Here is a 16,838-nt window from a genome sequence, read left to right as displayed (position 1 = left end):
TCAGAAGTGTATGAGAACTTCACAAATAGAGGACTCAGTTAAGTAACGGAAGTGGCTTTGCAGAGATCTAACTAATACTCGTGTGGCTTTAGGTTAATTTAGCGCACGTTTTCTGAGCATCTACAGTTTGCTAGCCAAGGAGAATATGAAAGTTATGAGACACTATAAAGATAACTAAAATAGTACCTGATTTAAAGAAGATGCTTTCAGTACGTGTTCAATAAGTATTTATTTAATGCAAACAATGTTCCCTTCCCCCAAAGAGCTCACAGTCGATCCCTGAGCCCCATGACTTTGTTTTTGTATGATATACAAAAGCCTTAAAATGTAATGAGATGGCAAATATACAGTACCATAACAAGTCATAAAAACCACACTGGTGCATAACAAGTAAGACATTCTCATTTTACCATTCATACTTCAATTGTAGTTTTTTGGATAAATGCCTTTAAAAACAGTAAGAAATGAGTATGGTGCAAATATGCTAGAATTTTTCATTTTGGGAATGGGCCAGCCAGAAGTTGGCATTTAATTAGAGGTATACACCAAGCATGTCAAACTCGCAGCCCGTGGTCCACAACAAATATTTTTGTGGCCCAGCCAATATAACATATGTAAGAAATATTTTAATAAAAATTTCATAACTTAATTTTTAGAATATCCTGTTTTATATAATCTGGACTAATAAAAGGGTAATGTGCTAATTAGACCAGACGTCTTCCGGACATCCATGTGGACAAAGCCACTGTGGTGGAGGCCGAGGCAGAGATGGTTAGGGGCGATCAGACTGGCAGGCAGAGGCGGTTAGAGGCGATCAGGCAGGCAGGCAGGCAGGCAGTTGAGCGGTTAGGAGCCAGCAGTCCTGGATTGCAAGAGGGATCTCCTACTGCCTGGGATCAGGCCTAAACCGGCAGTCAGACATCCCCTGAGGGGTCCCAGATTAGAGAGGGTTCAGGCCCGGCTGAGGGACCACCCCCCCCCACCCCCCCGCACAAATTTTATGCACTGGGCCTCTAGTTATTAATGATGAACTACAACATTCGCTAAGGACTGATTACTATAATGGTATTGCATTAATTTCCCTTACGCACCTTACGTGCAAGTGCACCATTTCTCCCCACTAATACTAGCAGTGAATATTTTAGCAGCCGATTGCCACATCATTAGTCTTGGACTGACTTGTTTGGTGTGCGCAACAGGAAATATTTCGCTTTCAGAGAACAAGAAAAATAGGTTTATTTGCGTTACGCTTATTAATTTGTGCAGTTATTCAGTGTCTGATAAGTTAATGTTCAAGAAAAATGTTTAATTTTTATTAAAATGTTCTATTTTATGTTAATGATTTCAGCCCTTTGTATTATTCAGCATGTCTCTATCGAAATAAACCTACGTTTCTATGAAATTGAAGCTTTTGTTTTTTTGCTGCCCACATAAACTTAAACCTTGTTTATTTGGCCTGTGTTAGCCTTTGAGTTTGACATGCTTGGTATACAAGTTTATGCTCCTTGCCATAAAGTGTATGTTCAGAAGCAGCATGGATGCTCTTATACTATACCATTGACATTGTGAAACCCAATGTGATTTAGAGCCTTTGCACAGTCTTGAAGTCCTTGAACTATCCTTGACCACAGAATCCTACTAATCTTGTCCTCCCAGGTTATTGGTTCTCAGTGTTTTTAGTTTTTTAATTCCTTCATTCAACTAGCATTTATTGGATGTTACTATATGGAAAGCATTGACTATAATATATTAGTCTCTAAATTATTTGTTATGAAAAATCACATATGGCCTTAGAAGTGGTTTTAGTACAGACACACCATTTATCACATTTGCCAGGTTAATGAAAATGGGAGGATATGCTGTCTTTTTAGTGTCTTGTGGCCTCACTTAATAGTGCATGAAACAAAAATAGAGAAGCATTTTCTGTCAGTAACCAAACAAAATGTTATGCCCAGAGCCAGAGGCGAGACCTGCCTCTGACAGACCTTTTATTGTACTTATAATCTGTTCTATTTTTAACTCTCGAGTTATCTCTGACATATATTTAATTGGATACTAAAGGAAAAGCAAGGCCTGTTGTTGGAACTGGAGAATTTCAGAATAGGCCTAGGGAAAAAGCTATCTAAGAAGGAAAACATCTGAACTCATACATCTGGTACATGAAATTAAAACTATGAAGAGCTGACTGTCTAGGAAAGGGGGTGTAGAGAGCATGTAGTTATAAATTACAATTGTACCATTATGCTGCTTACTCTAGCTTGAGATTTTGAATTGTCAAATACAATTACTTTGCTTCACAGGGATGTCGCCTCAAAAAATGGCCTTAAGACATTTTTCTCTCGAGAAAATTATAAAGATCATTCCATGGCTCCAAGTTTGAAAGAACTATGTAATTTATCTAACAGGTAATATGTTTATTTATTTGGTTAATTATTTCCATATTTGGTTGTTATTTTTCTGATAGTTGAAGTTTTATATCTGTCTGTATCCACTACTAAACATTCAAATTGCAGAAATGTAAAAATTAGAAAACAGAAGAACCCAGTGACCACTCTTTAGTATGTATCTTTCAGCCCTTTCCCCACCCATGAACAGATAGATATGTATTAAAAAAAAATTGGGTCACATTATAAATACTATGTAATATCATAAATACTATAAAACTGTTTTTATAGTTTGTTTTTTCATTTAAAACAATATTTCCTGGATCTTTCTATGCCCCTGCATCTGTAGCTCAATCTTCTTGATGGTTGTATATTATATATTATAAAAGTGTACTTTTTAATTCATTTAGCTAGTTTTATATTGCAAAATGTGTTCCTCTTTTTTGAAGTTATAAACAATGCATTGATGAACTTTTTGTAATTATTTATGAGATAAATTCATATAAATTTCATTGTTTGGCCAGAGGGTATATACATTTTATATTTTAATAAATACTGCCAAAATGCCAGAGATTTTTTTTTCACTCTCTGGTATGAAATGCCCATTAAGTGATAATTTTCCCTTCTCACTGCTTACCTTCCTCTAACAGTTCTTTCCTTTGTGATCAGTTGTTTCTACTCTTTGTGGATGGATCCTGAAACCAAATAATCAGGTTTACTAGAAAGGAGTAAATATGCCAAAAAGGAATTAGGGAGCTCCCCATGTATTTTCATCCTTTGACCATGCCTTTTGCAGTGGAGGAAGTATGGTTTCCAGCCTCTTCATCCAGTGGAACCCCATCTTTCCCTGCCTTCTCAGCATCCCCTCTTATTCTATGCCTTTGTTCTCTCTTGTCAGTGCAGGCCTGCCTCATTATATTGAACCTCACAGGTGTGTGTTATTACAAATTGAAGGCAAGACCAATACCTGCAAAAAAGTTACAATTCACTTTATTTCAAAACTTGCTTTATGGCAGGAGTCTGGAATGCAACCCACAATAATTTGTAAGGTATCCCTGTATTTCAAAGTGCTCAAGTTTTTCTGTCTCTAATCCCTGGACTCCAGATTCCCTTCTAGTTACTTTTTTATTTCTTTGCTCATTTATACTTAGACTCCTTTAAAGACTTGTATATGCTTGCAATATACAAGGAGGAAATAGGGGACAAAAATACTACTGTATAACACATGCAGAAAACAACAGACAAGGCAATAATAAGTCCTTCCCTATCGATAATTACTTTAAATGAATTAAACTCTCCAATCAAAAGACATATTGGGAGAATGGATTTAAAAAACAGTATAAAAATACTCCTTTCCTTTAGTCCAGTGAAAGCAAGCTCACTGGACTTGCTTTCAATTAACATCACACTCTAATCTGGCTTTTACCGTCTCTAGTCTAAGATTGTTCCTCTCAAGATCTAGGAGCTATTGACTACAGAGATATCTCACTCTTAGATTTCTGATGACTGGTATTTCTCAGTCTCTTTTGCCATCTTCATTGTCAGGCTTACCATGCTGACTCATCAGATTGTGGAGCTTTTAAAAAAGACTGATTTTGCACTCTCAACCCAACCTTTTGAATTTGAACCTTTGAGGATGTGTCTGTGGAATCAGTTAATTAACACCGTTGATACTCATTTAGGTCATCTCCGTAGCAAACAGTGAGCATCCTTTTTATACATGTGCTGGTATAAGAACTAGGATAAATTTTTGTAAGATGTGGGTATGCATGTGTTTTTTATTTTGATACATAATTGCCAGATTGTCATTAAAAGCATTAAAGAAACAAGTACTTTTTTATTCCATCAAATAAATACATAGGTTCACGTTAAAAGCAAGCAAAAATTATATTAAAGAGACAGTTGGGGAAAAAAAAAAAAAGACAGTTGAAAAGTAAATGTTTTTAAAAAGGCAATTTCAGAAGCAGTATTCTTCTTTCCAAACTGCATAATTATGTATTTGCTAATATCAGCTATAGACAGGTAAGACCATAGATCCCTTATGAATGTGCATCTATGGCTGTTTTTTAAAAGCTATTTCTGTATTCAACTGTACCATTTCTTAGGGATAACTAATTTTTTTAAATTTATCTTTATTGTTGAAAGTATTACAGATGTCCCCTTCTTCCCACCGCCCTCCCCCTTGGCCCCTTCCTCTCCACTCTTAAAACTTATTAATTAAATAAAGAATTGTCTTCGTTTATTTGAATAAAAGAATACCTACCAATTCTAGTATTCTGGAATTCAGCAAATATAAATATCTTAAAAACATAAACATTTCAAGAACTTTTATCTCAGCCTTCCTTTTTTTATCAGACTAAAAATTTGTAATATTAGTTTCCTTAATCTGCCACTGCTTCTTCATTATTTTAATGGTTCTTTACGCGTCCACTTCTGTTCAGCATATCCCAGGTGTGGATTATAGTCTGGATTATGTAAGGGAGAGGACATTTTTGCTGGCAGTTGGGCTCACCTAACTCCTAAATTTTATTTTTCCTATAGTATGCGTGTCTTTCTTTAGATTTCTATATAGCATAAAATAATTTATTATTATGACTTACCTTTTAGTATAGAAAAAATAAAGACAAAGGCATTGATTCCATTTATTTCTAGTCTTTTGGGCTAATCTTGAGTTTTAAGTTTTACAGTAGGGAATGGATTTTCAGACTATTAATTTACAACTGTTTTCTTGATGGAAAACTAGGAAGAATATAACATTTTTGTTAGCTTTAATTTTGTATTTCTCTTGTGTTCTCTAACATTTGGGAAAATATTAATAACACTACTTTTAACAATGTGAAGTTTTCATTCAACCCTTCATTGAAAGGTAAACATTAGCCTTTTTTCCAAATTAAAGTGTCTGGTTGTAGATATTTATAACTGAGTTTCTAACAAGGGGGAAAGTAGTTATAAATAGAAAAATAATTATCAAATTTCAACATGTTTACTATAGAGAAGTTAATCAAATTCAAGAGGTACAGGTAAACTTCAGATGGAGATTACAAGCACCATTTCCAAATGCTACTTAAAGAAACTGCCCAATCCAGTAGATTTAAAATTAAGAAACTTGAAGTTTTGAATTCTGCCTTTTTTCCATAGAAACTTTAAGTAAAAAAGGAGAATGGGTAGTAGACAAAATGAAGTGTGAAAACTTCAAACCATCAACTGAAATAAAATATAATGCTGTAAATGTGGTTAGAGAAACCCTGTCAGATGCTTTTGGCTTGCACCCTGATGAAGATTTTGACAGCACTGCACACGGAAATGATCTTGATGTGCTGCCATTTCATTCTTTGCTGAATGTAGCCAATTTAAACTGCTAGAATTTCTTGACATTCCTACTCTGGCATATCTGAGTCAGCATCTTGTTGCTGCAGCAGCTTAATTAAATTTGCCAGTTTGTGCCACAAGGACAGACATGTTCTCATATTCAGAGAGACAGCTGTGAAGCAGTATTGTTAAGAGTTGCAGACACAATACTGTTAGGTTTGAATAGCTCTCAAGACATTTTCTAGTGAGAAATCAATTTGCTGTGATACATTTCTCCCAAGATCAGCAGTTAATATTCATTTTGTTAACCAAAAATGTGCTTATTTTTTACAGTTATTGGAGAAACTTTAGTCACTAAGTATGTCTTTTTTACTTGTATTATTTTCAGAGTCAATCTAATCATCCTTATTTTAATTTGTATAATTCTTTCCCACCCATTAATAACCTCTCTTGATTAGTTTTCCATCTATTGTTTATCTCTAAAAGAGTGGTCTTAAATATTTCTGCTTTATTTTGGGACCCTAAAGTCATTTTCTAAAAATTCTGGAATTTTTACCATATATATTTTTTAGTATTATAAAGTTGATTTAAAACAAGTCAGTGTTAGTTTTAGATGGAGCTTAACTCACCCTTTGTCCAGATACAAATCTGGTTTGGTAATTCTCAACCTTAATCAGGCCAAAACCTCCCATTTTTCATAGCAAATATTTAAAAGAAATAAAACACCTTATTTACTAGCCTAAATTAAAATTCATAGATAATAATAGCCACAGACATAATATTTAGAAATAATGTCCTAGATATATATAAATGTGAAATGAAAGAAAAATAATTTATATTCTAATATGTAAATGCCTCATTTCTACTGCACTAAAAGATATAACGAAGTAGTCAGATGCACCAGCTAAAATGAATAAGGTTGAATTTAACACGTTAAGCGCCATGTCAGTCACCAGTGACTGACACTATACTTTCCGTCCGGACCTCGTCAGTTTTCAGCCACCAGCATTATCAGTGAAATCAGATATTGCGGGCTAAACCAAAAGGAAGACAAAATAGGCTTGGCTCCTAACGTGTTAAAAGAGGTATAATAAACTATACCATAAAGCAGTGATTTTCAATTGGTGTGCTACAAGAATTTTAAAACATTCAATGCCTGGCTGTTTAGTCAGGGACACTGACCTTTTTTCCCTTAGATTGTCAGATAAAAAACATGATAACAGCCAAAACAACAAGAGCTGCCTGGTGTGAATAAATCAAAGTAATACCTTTTTTTTGGTTCAGATCAGCAAACCAAAATTTTTTTTTGGTGTGCCACAGAATTTTAGTACTTAGTTTGTATGCCATGAGATGAAAATAGGTTGAAAATCATTGCCATAAAGGAATCATAAGAAATTCAAACAATAAAATGTATTGTTAAGTAATAACAGATCAGATTTATTTGTGTATGGTAACAGAAAGCCTGAAGAAACCTTTGAAAGTTGTGCAGGACAGCACCACGTTATAGGCAGGTAGTATTCCTCACGTTTAAATGCCTTTAATTCTTTCCCTCTTTTTTTACCACCCAGATGCATCCACAGGCTTCCAAAATGCCCTCAGGGAATTAATACTGTCACAATTGAGAACCTCTGCTCTGGATATTTCTTGTCCCTCCCCTCTCTTCCTCTTAATCTCTGATCTGGATGTCTTTAGGATTCTTTTCAGTCACCTATTCAGTGTGTTCAGTTTGGAAACCTGAGAGCTCCGTAGTCACATTGTATTGATGTACATATTTGCCTTTCTTTTTTCCGCATTCAGTTGTCTGATCTACTTGATTGTAACATCCTAGCAAGTAGAGATTGTATCATGTTCAATGTTGGTTGCATCTCCACTAACTAACATAGGACTGGCACATGGTAGTCACTCAATAAGTTTTAATTAATGGAGGAATGAAAACTGAATCAACAGACATCCATCTTTTTCATTACTTTTCCTTCCTCTTGGATTAACGTTGTTTAATTTGGAACTAATTCATAGGGAACAGTTACTGTCTTGGAAATTTAGAGTTGTTGAGGCTTTCTGTGTATATGTGTATACTTTAAAACTTGTTAAGAATGAAGATTACAGCAACCAAATATCAGGGGAAAAACTTCCAAAGTGAATAATTTGTCTAAGGATTATGCCTCTTCCTCTCCATCAGATAATTGAAAGTAAGCTTATAATTCGCCCCTATCCTACAGAATACTTAATTTACACCAAATAGCTAAACATCAAAGTGCAGGTGGCAAAGTTAGATAATAATTCAGAATTTACTGTGTTAATCACGCTATATTCTTCTGGGTGGTTAAGAATCATGAGGTTTCATGATAGTAGTCTTCATGTGAAAAGCACATATTTGTAATTTGTTTTTGTTTTTCTCCAGACGTATAGGAGAGAATTTGAATGCCTCAGCAAGTTCTGTAGAAAATGAGCCGGCGGTTAGTTCAGCAACTCAAGCAAAGGAAAATGTTAAAACCACAGTTGGAATGGTTCTTCTTCCAAAACCAAGAGTTCCTTATCCTCGTTTCTCTCGTTTCTCACAGAGAGAGCAGAGGAGTTACGTTGACTTGTTGGTTAAATATGCAAAAATTTCTGCTAATTCCAAAGCTGTTGGAATAAATAAAAATGACTACTTGCAGTACTTGGTATGTATTCTATTTTTCAGCTTCAGTAAAAAAAGTATTTAAAAGTTAGGAAACACTTTAAATTTGCTTTTATGTTTTTAGGTGCAACCATATTAACAAAAATGGGAAGTTTAGGGAGATAATTGATGGAAAAATTGGTGCTTTAATTCTTTTGTTGGTTCTGGTATAGTTCAGGCATTTTGCTCTAGTTCTGAGCATATTTCACTCCAGTTCATCTTAAGTACTGGAATTAGAGCTTGCATATGTCATTGAACCAATTTATTTAAGTAGTTTCCAAATTCATATAAATGATGCTGTACTGAACATCATTGTTGCAAACTCTTTGTTTATATCTATGATTATTTCCTTAAGATAAAATTTTAAAAATAAAACTGCCAGTCCTGGTTGAGTAGCTCAGTAGGTTAGAGCAGTGGTCGCCAGCTGGTGGTCCATGAGGTCCTAAGGGTTAGAGTGTTGCCCTGATACGCAGAGGTGTGGGTTCTATCCCTGGTCAGAAAACATACAAGAAGCAACCAGTGACTGCATAAATAAATGGAACAACAAACTGATGTCTCTCTCTCTCTCTTTCCTTTCCACCCTTCCTTTCCTCTCTCTCTAAAACCAATCAATAAAAATAATAATAATAAATAAAATTGCCATATCAAAAACCATACAAGTTTTTAAGGCTTTGATCTGCAGTAAAGCCTTAAAACCTATGGGTAAATTGTTCTGCAAAAACTTCAAGCCAATTTTTTTATATCACTATTGTGTGGAAGGTTTTTTTGTTGTTATCAGTATCTTTGCTGATACTGAATATTACCTTTCCCTCTCTCTCTAATTTGATATGGAAGAAATGGTTGATTCCTTATTTTACATTAAATTACAGTGGTTATTGATAAAAATAAGTATTCTCCATGTGTTATTAAGCCATTTCTGTTTCTTCTTTTGTACAATTCATTTTGTTTGCTTGTTTTTCTATTTGGGTGTGTGTTCTATTTTTGTTAATTAAGAACATTTTATAAGATAAACTTACTATTTCCAAAGCATGTATTATAGTATTAATTTGCTTTCCTGTTTTTGAGGAGTTTTTAATAACAAGTGTATCATTATTATATAATTTTCATTAACTTTTTCTTTGTGATTTTTGCTTTCGATATGATACTTTTAATTATTCTTTTTTTTTTTTTTTTTTTAAATATATTTTATTGATTTCTTACAGAGAGGAAGGGAGAGAGATAGAGAGTTAGAAACATCGATGAGAGAGAAACATAGATCAGCTGCCTCCTGCACATCTCCTACTGGAGATATGCCCGCAACCCAGGTACATGCCCTTGACCGGAATCGAACCTGGGACCCCTCAGTCCGCAGGCCGACGCTCTATCCACTGAGCCAAACCGGTTTCAGCTAATTATTCTTTAAGATAAAATAATTAGAGCAATGATTGAGAAGTGATTGTTTTTAACCAAACTTCTTATTCCACAACATGTCTACTTTTTAAAAAATTAGGATATGAAAAACCACGTAAATGAAGAAGTTACTGAATTCCTAAAGTTTTTACAGAATTCTGCAAAGAAATGTGCACAGGATTATAATATGCTTTCTGATGATGCACGTCTCTTCACAGAGGTAAAAAAATTACTTACACTGCCAAGTAATAGTCAATAGCAGCATTTTTAATTGTGTGATGATCCTGTCAAATGTATATGGAAATAACAGTTTTATCGATTTAGAGACCAAATCGTAGGTAGGGTTTTTATAGTCACATTTAAATAATAGAAATGCTGTGCTTACACCTCAAAATCATGTACTATATTATATTCTTTTTTCTTTTACTGAGCCAACTACCATACTGCATTTGAGAGTTATGTTTTACTCACATGGATGGTTTGATCTGATACACTGATTTCCCTTGTGAGAGAGTGGGTATTCAAGGAGTTAATTTAGTCATTAAAAATCTGAATGGTCCTTTAAAGCTTAGTCACATAAATTTGCATTTATGGTCTTCATGGTAACCAATCACCAAATGGTAAATTTCAACTGTGAGTTCATTTTTTTATAAAAATCATCCATGCAAATTTACTAGCAAAGCTTGTGCCTTGCACCCTACCATCATTCAGTGAGCCTAGTGGAAATTTAGAGTAACCTACTTAAATAGTTACTATTAGTATATACAGTTGACCTTTGAACAACACAGAGGGTGGGGTTGCTGACACCCCACACTGTTGAAAATTTGTGTATAACTTTTAACTCCCCCAAAACTTAACTACTAATAGCCTCCGTTGACCAGCAACCTTACCAATAACATAAGCAATTGATTAATACATATTTTATATCTTACATGCATCATACTGTACTCTTACAATAAGGTAAACTAGAGAAAAGATAATGTAATTAAATAAATCATAAGTAAGAGAAAATACATTTACAGTATTTATTGAAAAAAAATCCGCATATAAGTGATCCGCAGTGCCACACCATGTTGTTTAAGGGTCAACTGTATTAATATCCCTTCATTTCACTGGTTTAAACCGTCTTCTTATCTCAGAAAGAGACAGTCTACAAAGATCACACTCCCACCCCCCAGCCTGCTTCATCTTCGACATACGTTCCTCCCAGTTGTTCCACATCAGCCGACTGGCCTCTGTGTCTCTTGAATAGTCCTTGAGGCCTTCTTGCCTGTTCATCTTTCTGGCAAGCTGTTCCCCAGCTATCTGCGTGGATTAGTTCCTTGATTCCTTTAAGTCTGTCTCTGTTCAGATGCCAACTATCAATGAGGATGTTCCTAATTACTCTCCAAAAAATAGCATTACCCTTAGTATTTCCTTTCCAGGTTTTATTTTTGTTTTTTGTCTTTTTCACAATGCCTGTAAGTGAGTACTCTTCTGTATGCTGCTGAGTTCAGAATAATGCCTGGCATACAACAAGTGCTCAAGCGTTCAATGTAATCACTAAGTGAATATAAAAATTTATATTTTTTTGGCTGCTAACAACCAGCATTATGTCTTGTTTTTTTAGTCAGATTGTCTTGGCAGCACATTTTCTCTCATTTATATTTTACGTCTCCACCCCAAAGATTCACTGATATCTATAAACATTGTTTTACTGTTTTAAATGTTAATATTATATTATGAAGTGTAAAGTACATGTGGAAAAGTATATAGAACAAATGTATACAGCCTAACGAAGAATTATATAATGAACACTATGTAATTCTGTTTCAAGTCAAGAAACATCAATGTGAGAGAGACACATCGATTAGTTGCCTCCCACATGAGCCCAGACCAGGACCAGGGATCAAACCTGGAATCCAGGTATATGCCCTTGACCAGAAATTGAACCAGCACATACGCTAACCATTGAGCACACTTTTTTAAATATTGGAGTTAAACATATTTAGTGGGTTCTAGTCCCTACAAGTAAGATTTTTTTGCAAGTTCAAATAATACCAACTTTGGCCAGTTGACAGGCTCTGCATATTGTCTCTTGAGTCCTTTTAAGTCACTCTAATAGTCTTTGAGGTTCCTTTCATACATTTCCTCTCCAGCCCTAGGGTCAGCCATTTTCCAGAGCCCTTGTTTTTTTGTTTTGTTTTGTTTTTTTAGTGGGAATGGTATTTCAGGACTACAGTCTGGGCACTGGGGATGTTCATTGCTCCTGGGTAGATGGATCTAGGATAGGGATGGGCAAACTTTTTGACTCGAGGGCCACAATGGGTTCTTAAACTGGACCTGAGGGCCGGAACAAAAGCATGGATGGAGTGTTTGTGTGAACTAATATAAATTCAAAGTAAACATCATTACATAAAAGGGTACGGTCTTTTTTTTTTTTTTTTTTTTTTTTTTAGTTTTATTCATTTCAAACGGGCCGGATCCGGCCCACGGGCCGTAGTTTGCCCACGGCTGATCTAGGAGATATACATTTAAAAGAAAAAAATACCATGTGTCTCATTTGCTGTACCCCAGAACACACTCACAGCAGCCTTAGAATAACAATACTAATACTACCAATTCATCGGATTACTGAAAACAGTTTGAAAAAAAATTTTTTATATTTTCTCTACTTTTAAAAAAAAGATTATACTACATTAATATTGGTTTATTTTCATTATATAGATATATTCTCACCCGAGGATTTTTTTTATCATTATTGTTGAAAGTAATACAGATGTACCCCCTTTTTCCCTATTGACCCGTTCCAGCTTGTCCCTCCATCCCCCATCCCACTTTACCACACTATTTGCCTGTGTCCATGGATTATGCATGTATGCATATAAGTTCTTTGATTATAAGTTCTTCCCACCACACACACACCCCCAATGCATATAGCCATTACATGCTAAATAAACTCCTGAAATTTAATTTTTCAAAATATTTTATGGTTGGTGCTTTTATGTATTCTTGCATGGAAATATTTGCCAACTCCAAGTGATTCTCATCTGGAGTCACTTTTACTCTTTTTACCCTGCCTCCCTCCTCCCCTCAGCAGACTTTATCAATGTCTGGAGACATACTTGGTTGTCATGGCTAGAAGATAGCTACTGGAATCTGTGAACTAGAAGCCAGGGATGTTGCTAAACATTCTACAGTACACATGACATCCCCACAACAAAATATTATCCAGCCCAAAATGTTAATAGTTGATTCTGTTGAGAAACCCTGATGTAAAGGTTGTATAGTTTTAACTTTTATATGAATGTCTTTGTTCATTTCAAGTTATTTTTTGTGCAAGGTGTGAGGTTTGGATCAAAGTTCATTTTTCTTTCATAAGGATAACTAGTTCCAGTTTAGTGATTTTCAACTGAAAGTGATTTTGCCTCCTGGCGGATGTCTGGAGACAGTTTTGGTTGTCACAGTGAGAAAGGAGTACTTCTGGCATCTAGTGGGCAGAGCCAGGGATGTTTTTAAGTATCCTACAATGTGCAGGACAGCCCCCACCACAAAGAATTATCTGGTCTAAAATTTCAATAATGCCAATGTTGAAAAGCTCTGTCTAAAACCATTGGATGAAAAGACTGTTTTTCCCCTCATCGAATTGCCATATCACCATGGAAGTGTGGGCCATAATTCTATTCTATTCCATTAGTCTGTATATCTGACTATGCCAATACCTCCTAGTCTTGTAGTAAGTTTTGAAATCGTGGTGGAAGTCCAGTAGCTTTGTTCTCTTTTAATTGTTTTGGCTCTTTTCAGTTCTTTGCATTTCCATGTAAATTTTGGTCACAGCTTGTCAATTTCTCAAAAAAATCTAGGTAGGATTTTAATTGGGATTGCTTTGATTCTGTAGAACTTGTATTTTACAAATACCTTTTAAAATAGTGTTCAACTAGATTGCCTTTTTCTTTTTAAATAAACTGATCATCTTTTATCTTTTAATTAGAAAATTTATTCATTTACATTTATTATGATAATTGCCATATGGACTCTTTATAATTTCTACTTGTCTTACTTTTTCTAATCTTCTTTCTTTTGCTTCTTTTAAGGGGATTGACTCCCTCCACCCTGCCTTTTCCCCTCTCTGTTGATTTGGTACTTATACATTGTTTTGGTTTTTTGTTCTCTTAGTGGTTGGTTACTCTTGAATTTTTACAATGAATTTTCCCACTCGTTGAATTACCTTGTTACCATTGATCTGTGGGTCAGTTTCTTAACTTGATTCTGTCCTATTAATCAGTATACCTCCAAAGACCATAGAGCATTTTGACTCGTATCACAGCCTCCTGACTGATACTGTTTTAATGCTCTCTTTCTTATAAACCTAATTATATTACTATTTTAGCAAATGTTTTTTTATCTAAAAATACTTACTTTTTTGTCTCTTTATTTATTACTTCTCTAATCTACAATCTGAGATCCTCTTCATTATTCCTGAAATACTGTATGTTCTACTTATTTCTTTGAAGAAGGTCTCTTGATAATCCTTATTTTAATCTGGAAGTATTTTTATTTAACTCTTATTCTAGTAAGATAGTTTTATTCTATACATAATTGTAAGTTCACAGTTTGCTTTTTTACTCAACATACTAATATATAAAAAGCCAGGGGTAGTCATGACCTAAACGACCAGACGGATGACTGAACAACAGGCTCCATTGATCAGGGGATGTCTAACGGAGGAACTGGGGCCCCTCAGGCTCTGATGAATCTGTGGCAGCAGCAACTGGTGAGCGGGTGGGCAGAAGGCAGACTGCTTGGTCCTTCCTCCCGGCTCTCAGACTCCAATCAATTGGTGGCGGAGGCGGGGTGGAACTGGGGACTGGCTCCCTTAATAGTCCTGCAGGTTCAGTCTCCAGAGGACAGGCCAGGCACCAATGGACCAGCGCCGCCAGCATGATCCTGACAGAGCTGCCGGACTCCTGGAACTCGGCTTTGGGCACTGCGGGCACTTACCCTCCCTAGACACTCCGAAAGGAAGAAAGGATACTGCCAGCAGCGCCAGGGCGACCAGCAGTGACTGCTTTCCCGTGCTTCCTCCAGGTCACTCGAGCTGGGCCCCCGCCCACCGCACTCCAGATGAAGTGTGAGCACTGCACACGGAAGGAATATAGTAAAAAACAAAAACGGATGACCAAGAGAATGCTGAAGTCAACGTTTGGAGTCCGGCTCAGGAGAACGGAGAGAAGGGAGACTGCCATAAGTTGGCCGATGCCAAGATATTTCTGAGTGACTGCCTGGCATGTGACAGTTGTGTGACCGCAGAGGGAGGAGTCCAAGTTTCTCAGCAGAACACCAAGGACTTCTTCCATGTTCTGAACCTTAATAAGAAATGTGATACCTCACAGCACAAGGTGCTGGCAGTGTCCATATGTCCTCAGTCTCTGCCTTATTTTGCTGCTAAATCCAGCCTCAGTGTCACTGATACATCCAGAAGGCTCTGCGGCTTCCTCAAAAGCCTTGGGGTGCACTGTCTTTGACATGAAGATAGCTGCGGACTTCAGCATCCTGGAGAGTCAGAAGGAATTTGTGTGTCAGCACTGCCAGCACCGTGAGAAAGAGCCCTGGCTACCCATGCTGACCTCCACCTGCCCCGGCTGGAACCGATATGCAGAGCGCGTGCTGGGTCACCCCATCACCCCCACCTCTGCATGGCCAAGTCTCCCCAGCAGATCATGGGCTCTCTGGTGAAGGATTATTTCACCTGACGGCAGAACCTATCTCCCAGACAAGATTTTCCACGTCATTGTGGACCCCATGTTATGACAAGAAACGAGGCCCTTTGAGAAGGTGTTCCCACAGCTTTGCATAGTTCCCAGGGTGCTGACTACGTGTTAACCTCAGGTGAAATTGTCCAGATATGGGGCAAAGTGACCTTGCCTCAAATGACACCGCCGTGGACACTCTGGAGACATGAAGGAGGAGGAGGTGAGGCTCCACGAGGGGCCCAACTCCGACAAATACCTGGCGCACATCTTCAGGCACATGGCCATGGAGCTGTTCAGTGAGAATGTGGGGATGCTCACCTACCGCACCCTGAAGAACAAAGACTTCCAGGAGGTCACCCTTGAAAGGGACAGAGAAGTTCTGCTACGCTTTGAGACTGCTTACCACTTTTGAAACATCCAGAAGTGGTCCTGAAGCTGTAGAGGGGCAAGTTCCCCTGCCACTTCATGGTGGTCCTGGCCTGCGCCGGGATGCCTAAGCAGCAGGGGCCCGGCCCAGGCGAGGACGGGCGTGCAGACAGGGCACTGCTACGGCAGATGGAAGACGTCTACGCTGCCATCCCAGTGTGGCCCCCCAGAGACCAGCGCCCATGTGCAGGAGCTGTACCAGGAGTGGCTGGGGTGGGGGTGATTCCCCCCCGCCCCCCCCCCGGGCCCAGGCGGCCCTGCAGAGTGCCTAGCAGGGCCCAGGGCAGCCTGCCAGGACATCAAGTGGTAAAGGTCCAGCAGACACCCAGCCTGCAGGCCACCTGAGGAGGGGTGTCAGACGCATGAAGGAAAGGTTTAGCATTTCTGTCATTGCTTTGGTTTTCAGAATTCCCTGCTCCCCATCTGTCGTCTCTCTCCCTCTGAGAGGCGTTGTGGTCGTCACATGGGTGCAACTGGAATATTGTATCGTGAAAGGATTGCCCCAATGTACATATCCTTTTATCTGACGATGAAAAAATCCCAAAGAACAAGAATGGAGACAGACTACTGTCCTTTAGGCTTAAAAAAAACAAACAAACCCCGGAAGTGTCCTGCGAAGAGCTGAAACTTGGTTCTGTCCACATGCCTCAGAGAGATCGGATGAGGAAATGGCCCAGCTTGGCCCTGGCTTTACCCACTTACGTTACTCTTGAAGGTGTCTTTGCCACAATGTGAATGAACTGCCACCTTTTGGGATAGGGGCTCATACCATAGTCTGCATTCCCAACTTTTCTTGAAACAGATCTGTGTTCTGCAGTTGTGGCCACCATCCTGAGATCAGGTCCTGTTGACCAGGTCCTGTTGCTGAGAATCAGGGGGCACTGGAGTGGAGGCCCTGTTTGTTATGGTTCATTTCCTGGTCAGGGCACATGACTGGGT

The 16,838-nt window shown here is 37.6% G+C and overlaps 1 protein-coding gene across 11 annotated transcripts in view; it reads left to right on the top strand.

The window, feature by feature from the left end:
• Positions 1 to 16,838, top strand: part of ICE2 (interactor of little elongation complex ELL subunit 2) — a 79,264-nt gene that overhangs the window by 17,201 nt on the left and 45,225 nt on the right. For 8 of the 11 annotated variants that reach the window (XM_036303456.1, XM_036303446.1, XM_036303474.1 and 5 more), the window contains exons 3-5: positions 2,301 to 2,405; positions 8,095 to 8,356; positions 9,842 to 9,961. In XM_036303456.1, coding sequence (XP_036159349.1) covers positions 2,301 to 2,405; positions 8,095 to 8,356; positions 9,842 to 9,961 — 487 coding nt within the window. The remainder of the gene's footprint in view (positions 1 to 2,300; positions 2,406 to 8,094; positions 8,357 to 9,841; positions 9,962 to 16,838) is intronic. The other 3 variants (XM_036303511.1, XM_036303494.1, XM_036303503.1) reach the window with 3 other exon arrangements.

The sequence above is a fragment of the Myotis myotis genome, unplaced genomic scaffold (genome assembly GCF_014108235.1).
Source record: "Myotis myotis isolate mMyoMyo1 unplaced genomic scaffold, mMyoMyo1.p scaffold_m19_p_1, whole genome shotgun sequence".
Lineage (NCBI taxonomy): Eukaryota > Metazoa > Chordata > Mammalia > Chiroptera > Vespertilionidae > Myotis > Myotis myotis.
Note: the sequence above shows the minus strand (reverse complement) of the source record. Positions and strands in the feature narration are given on the sequence as shown.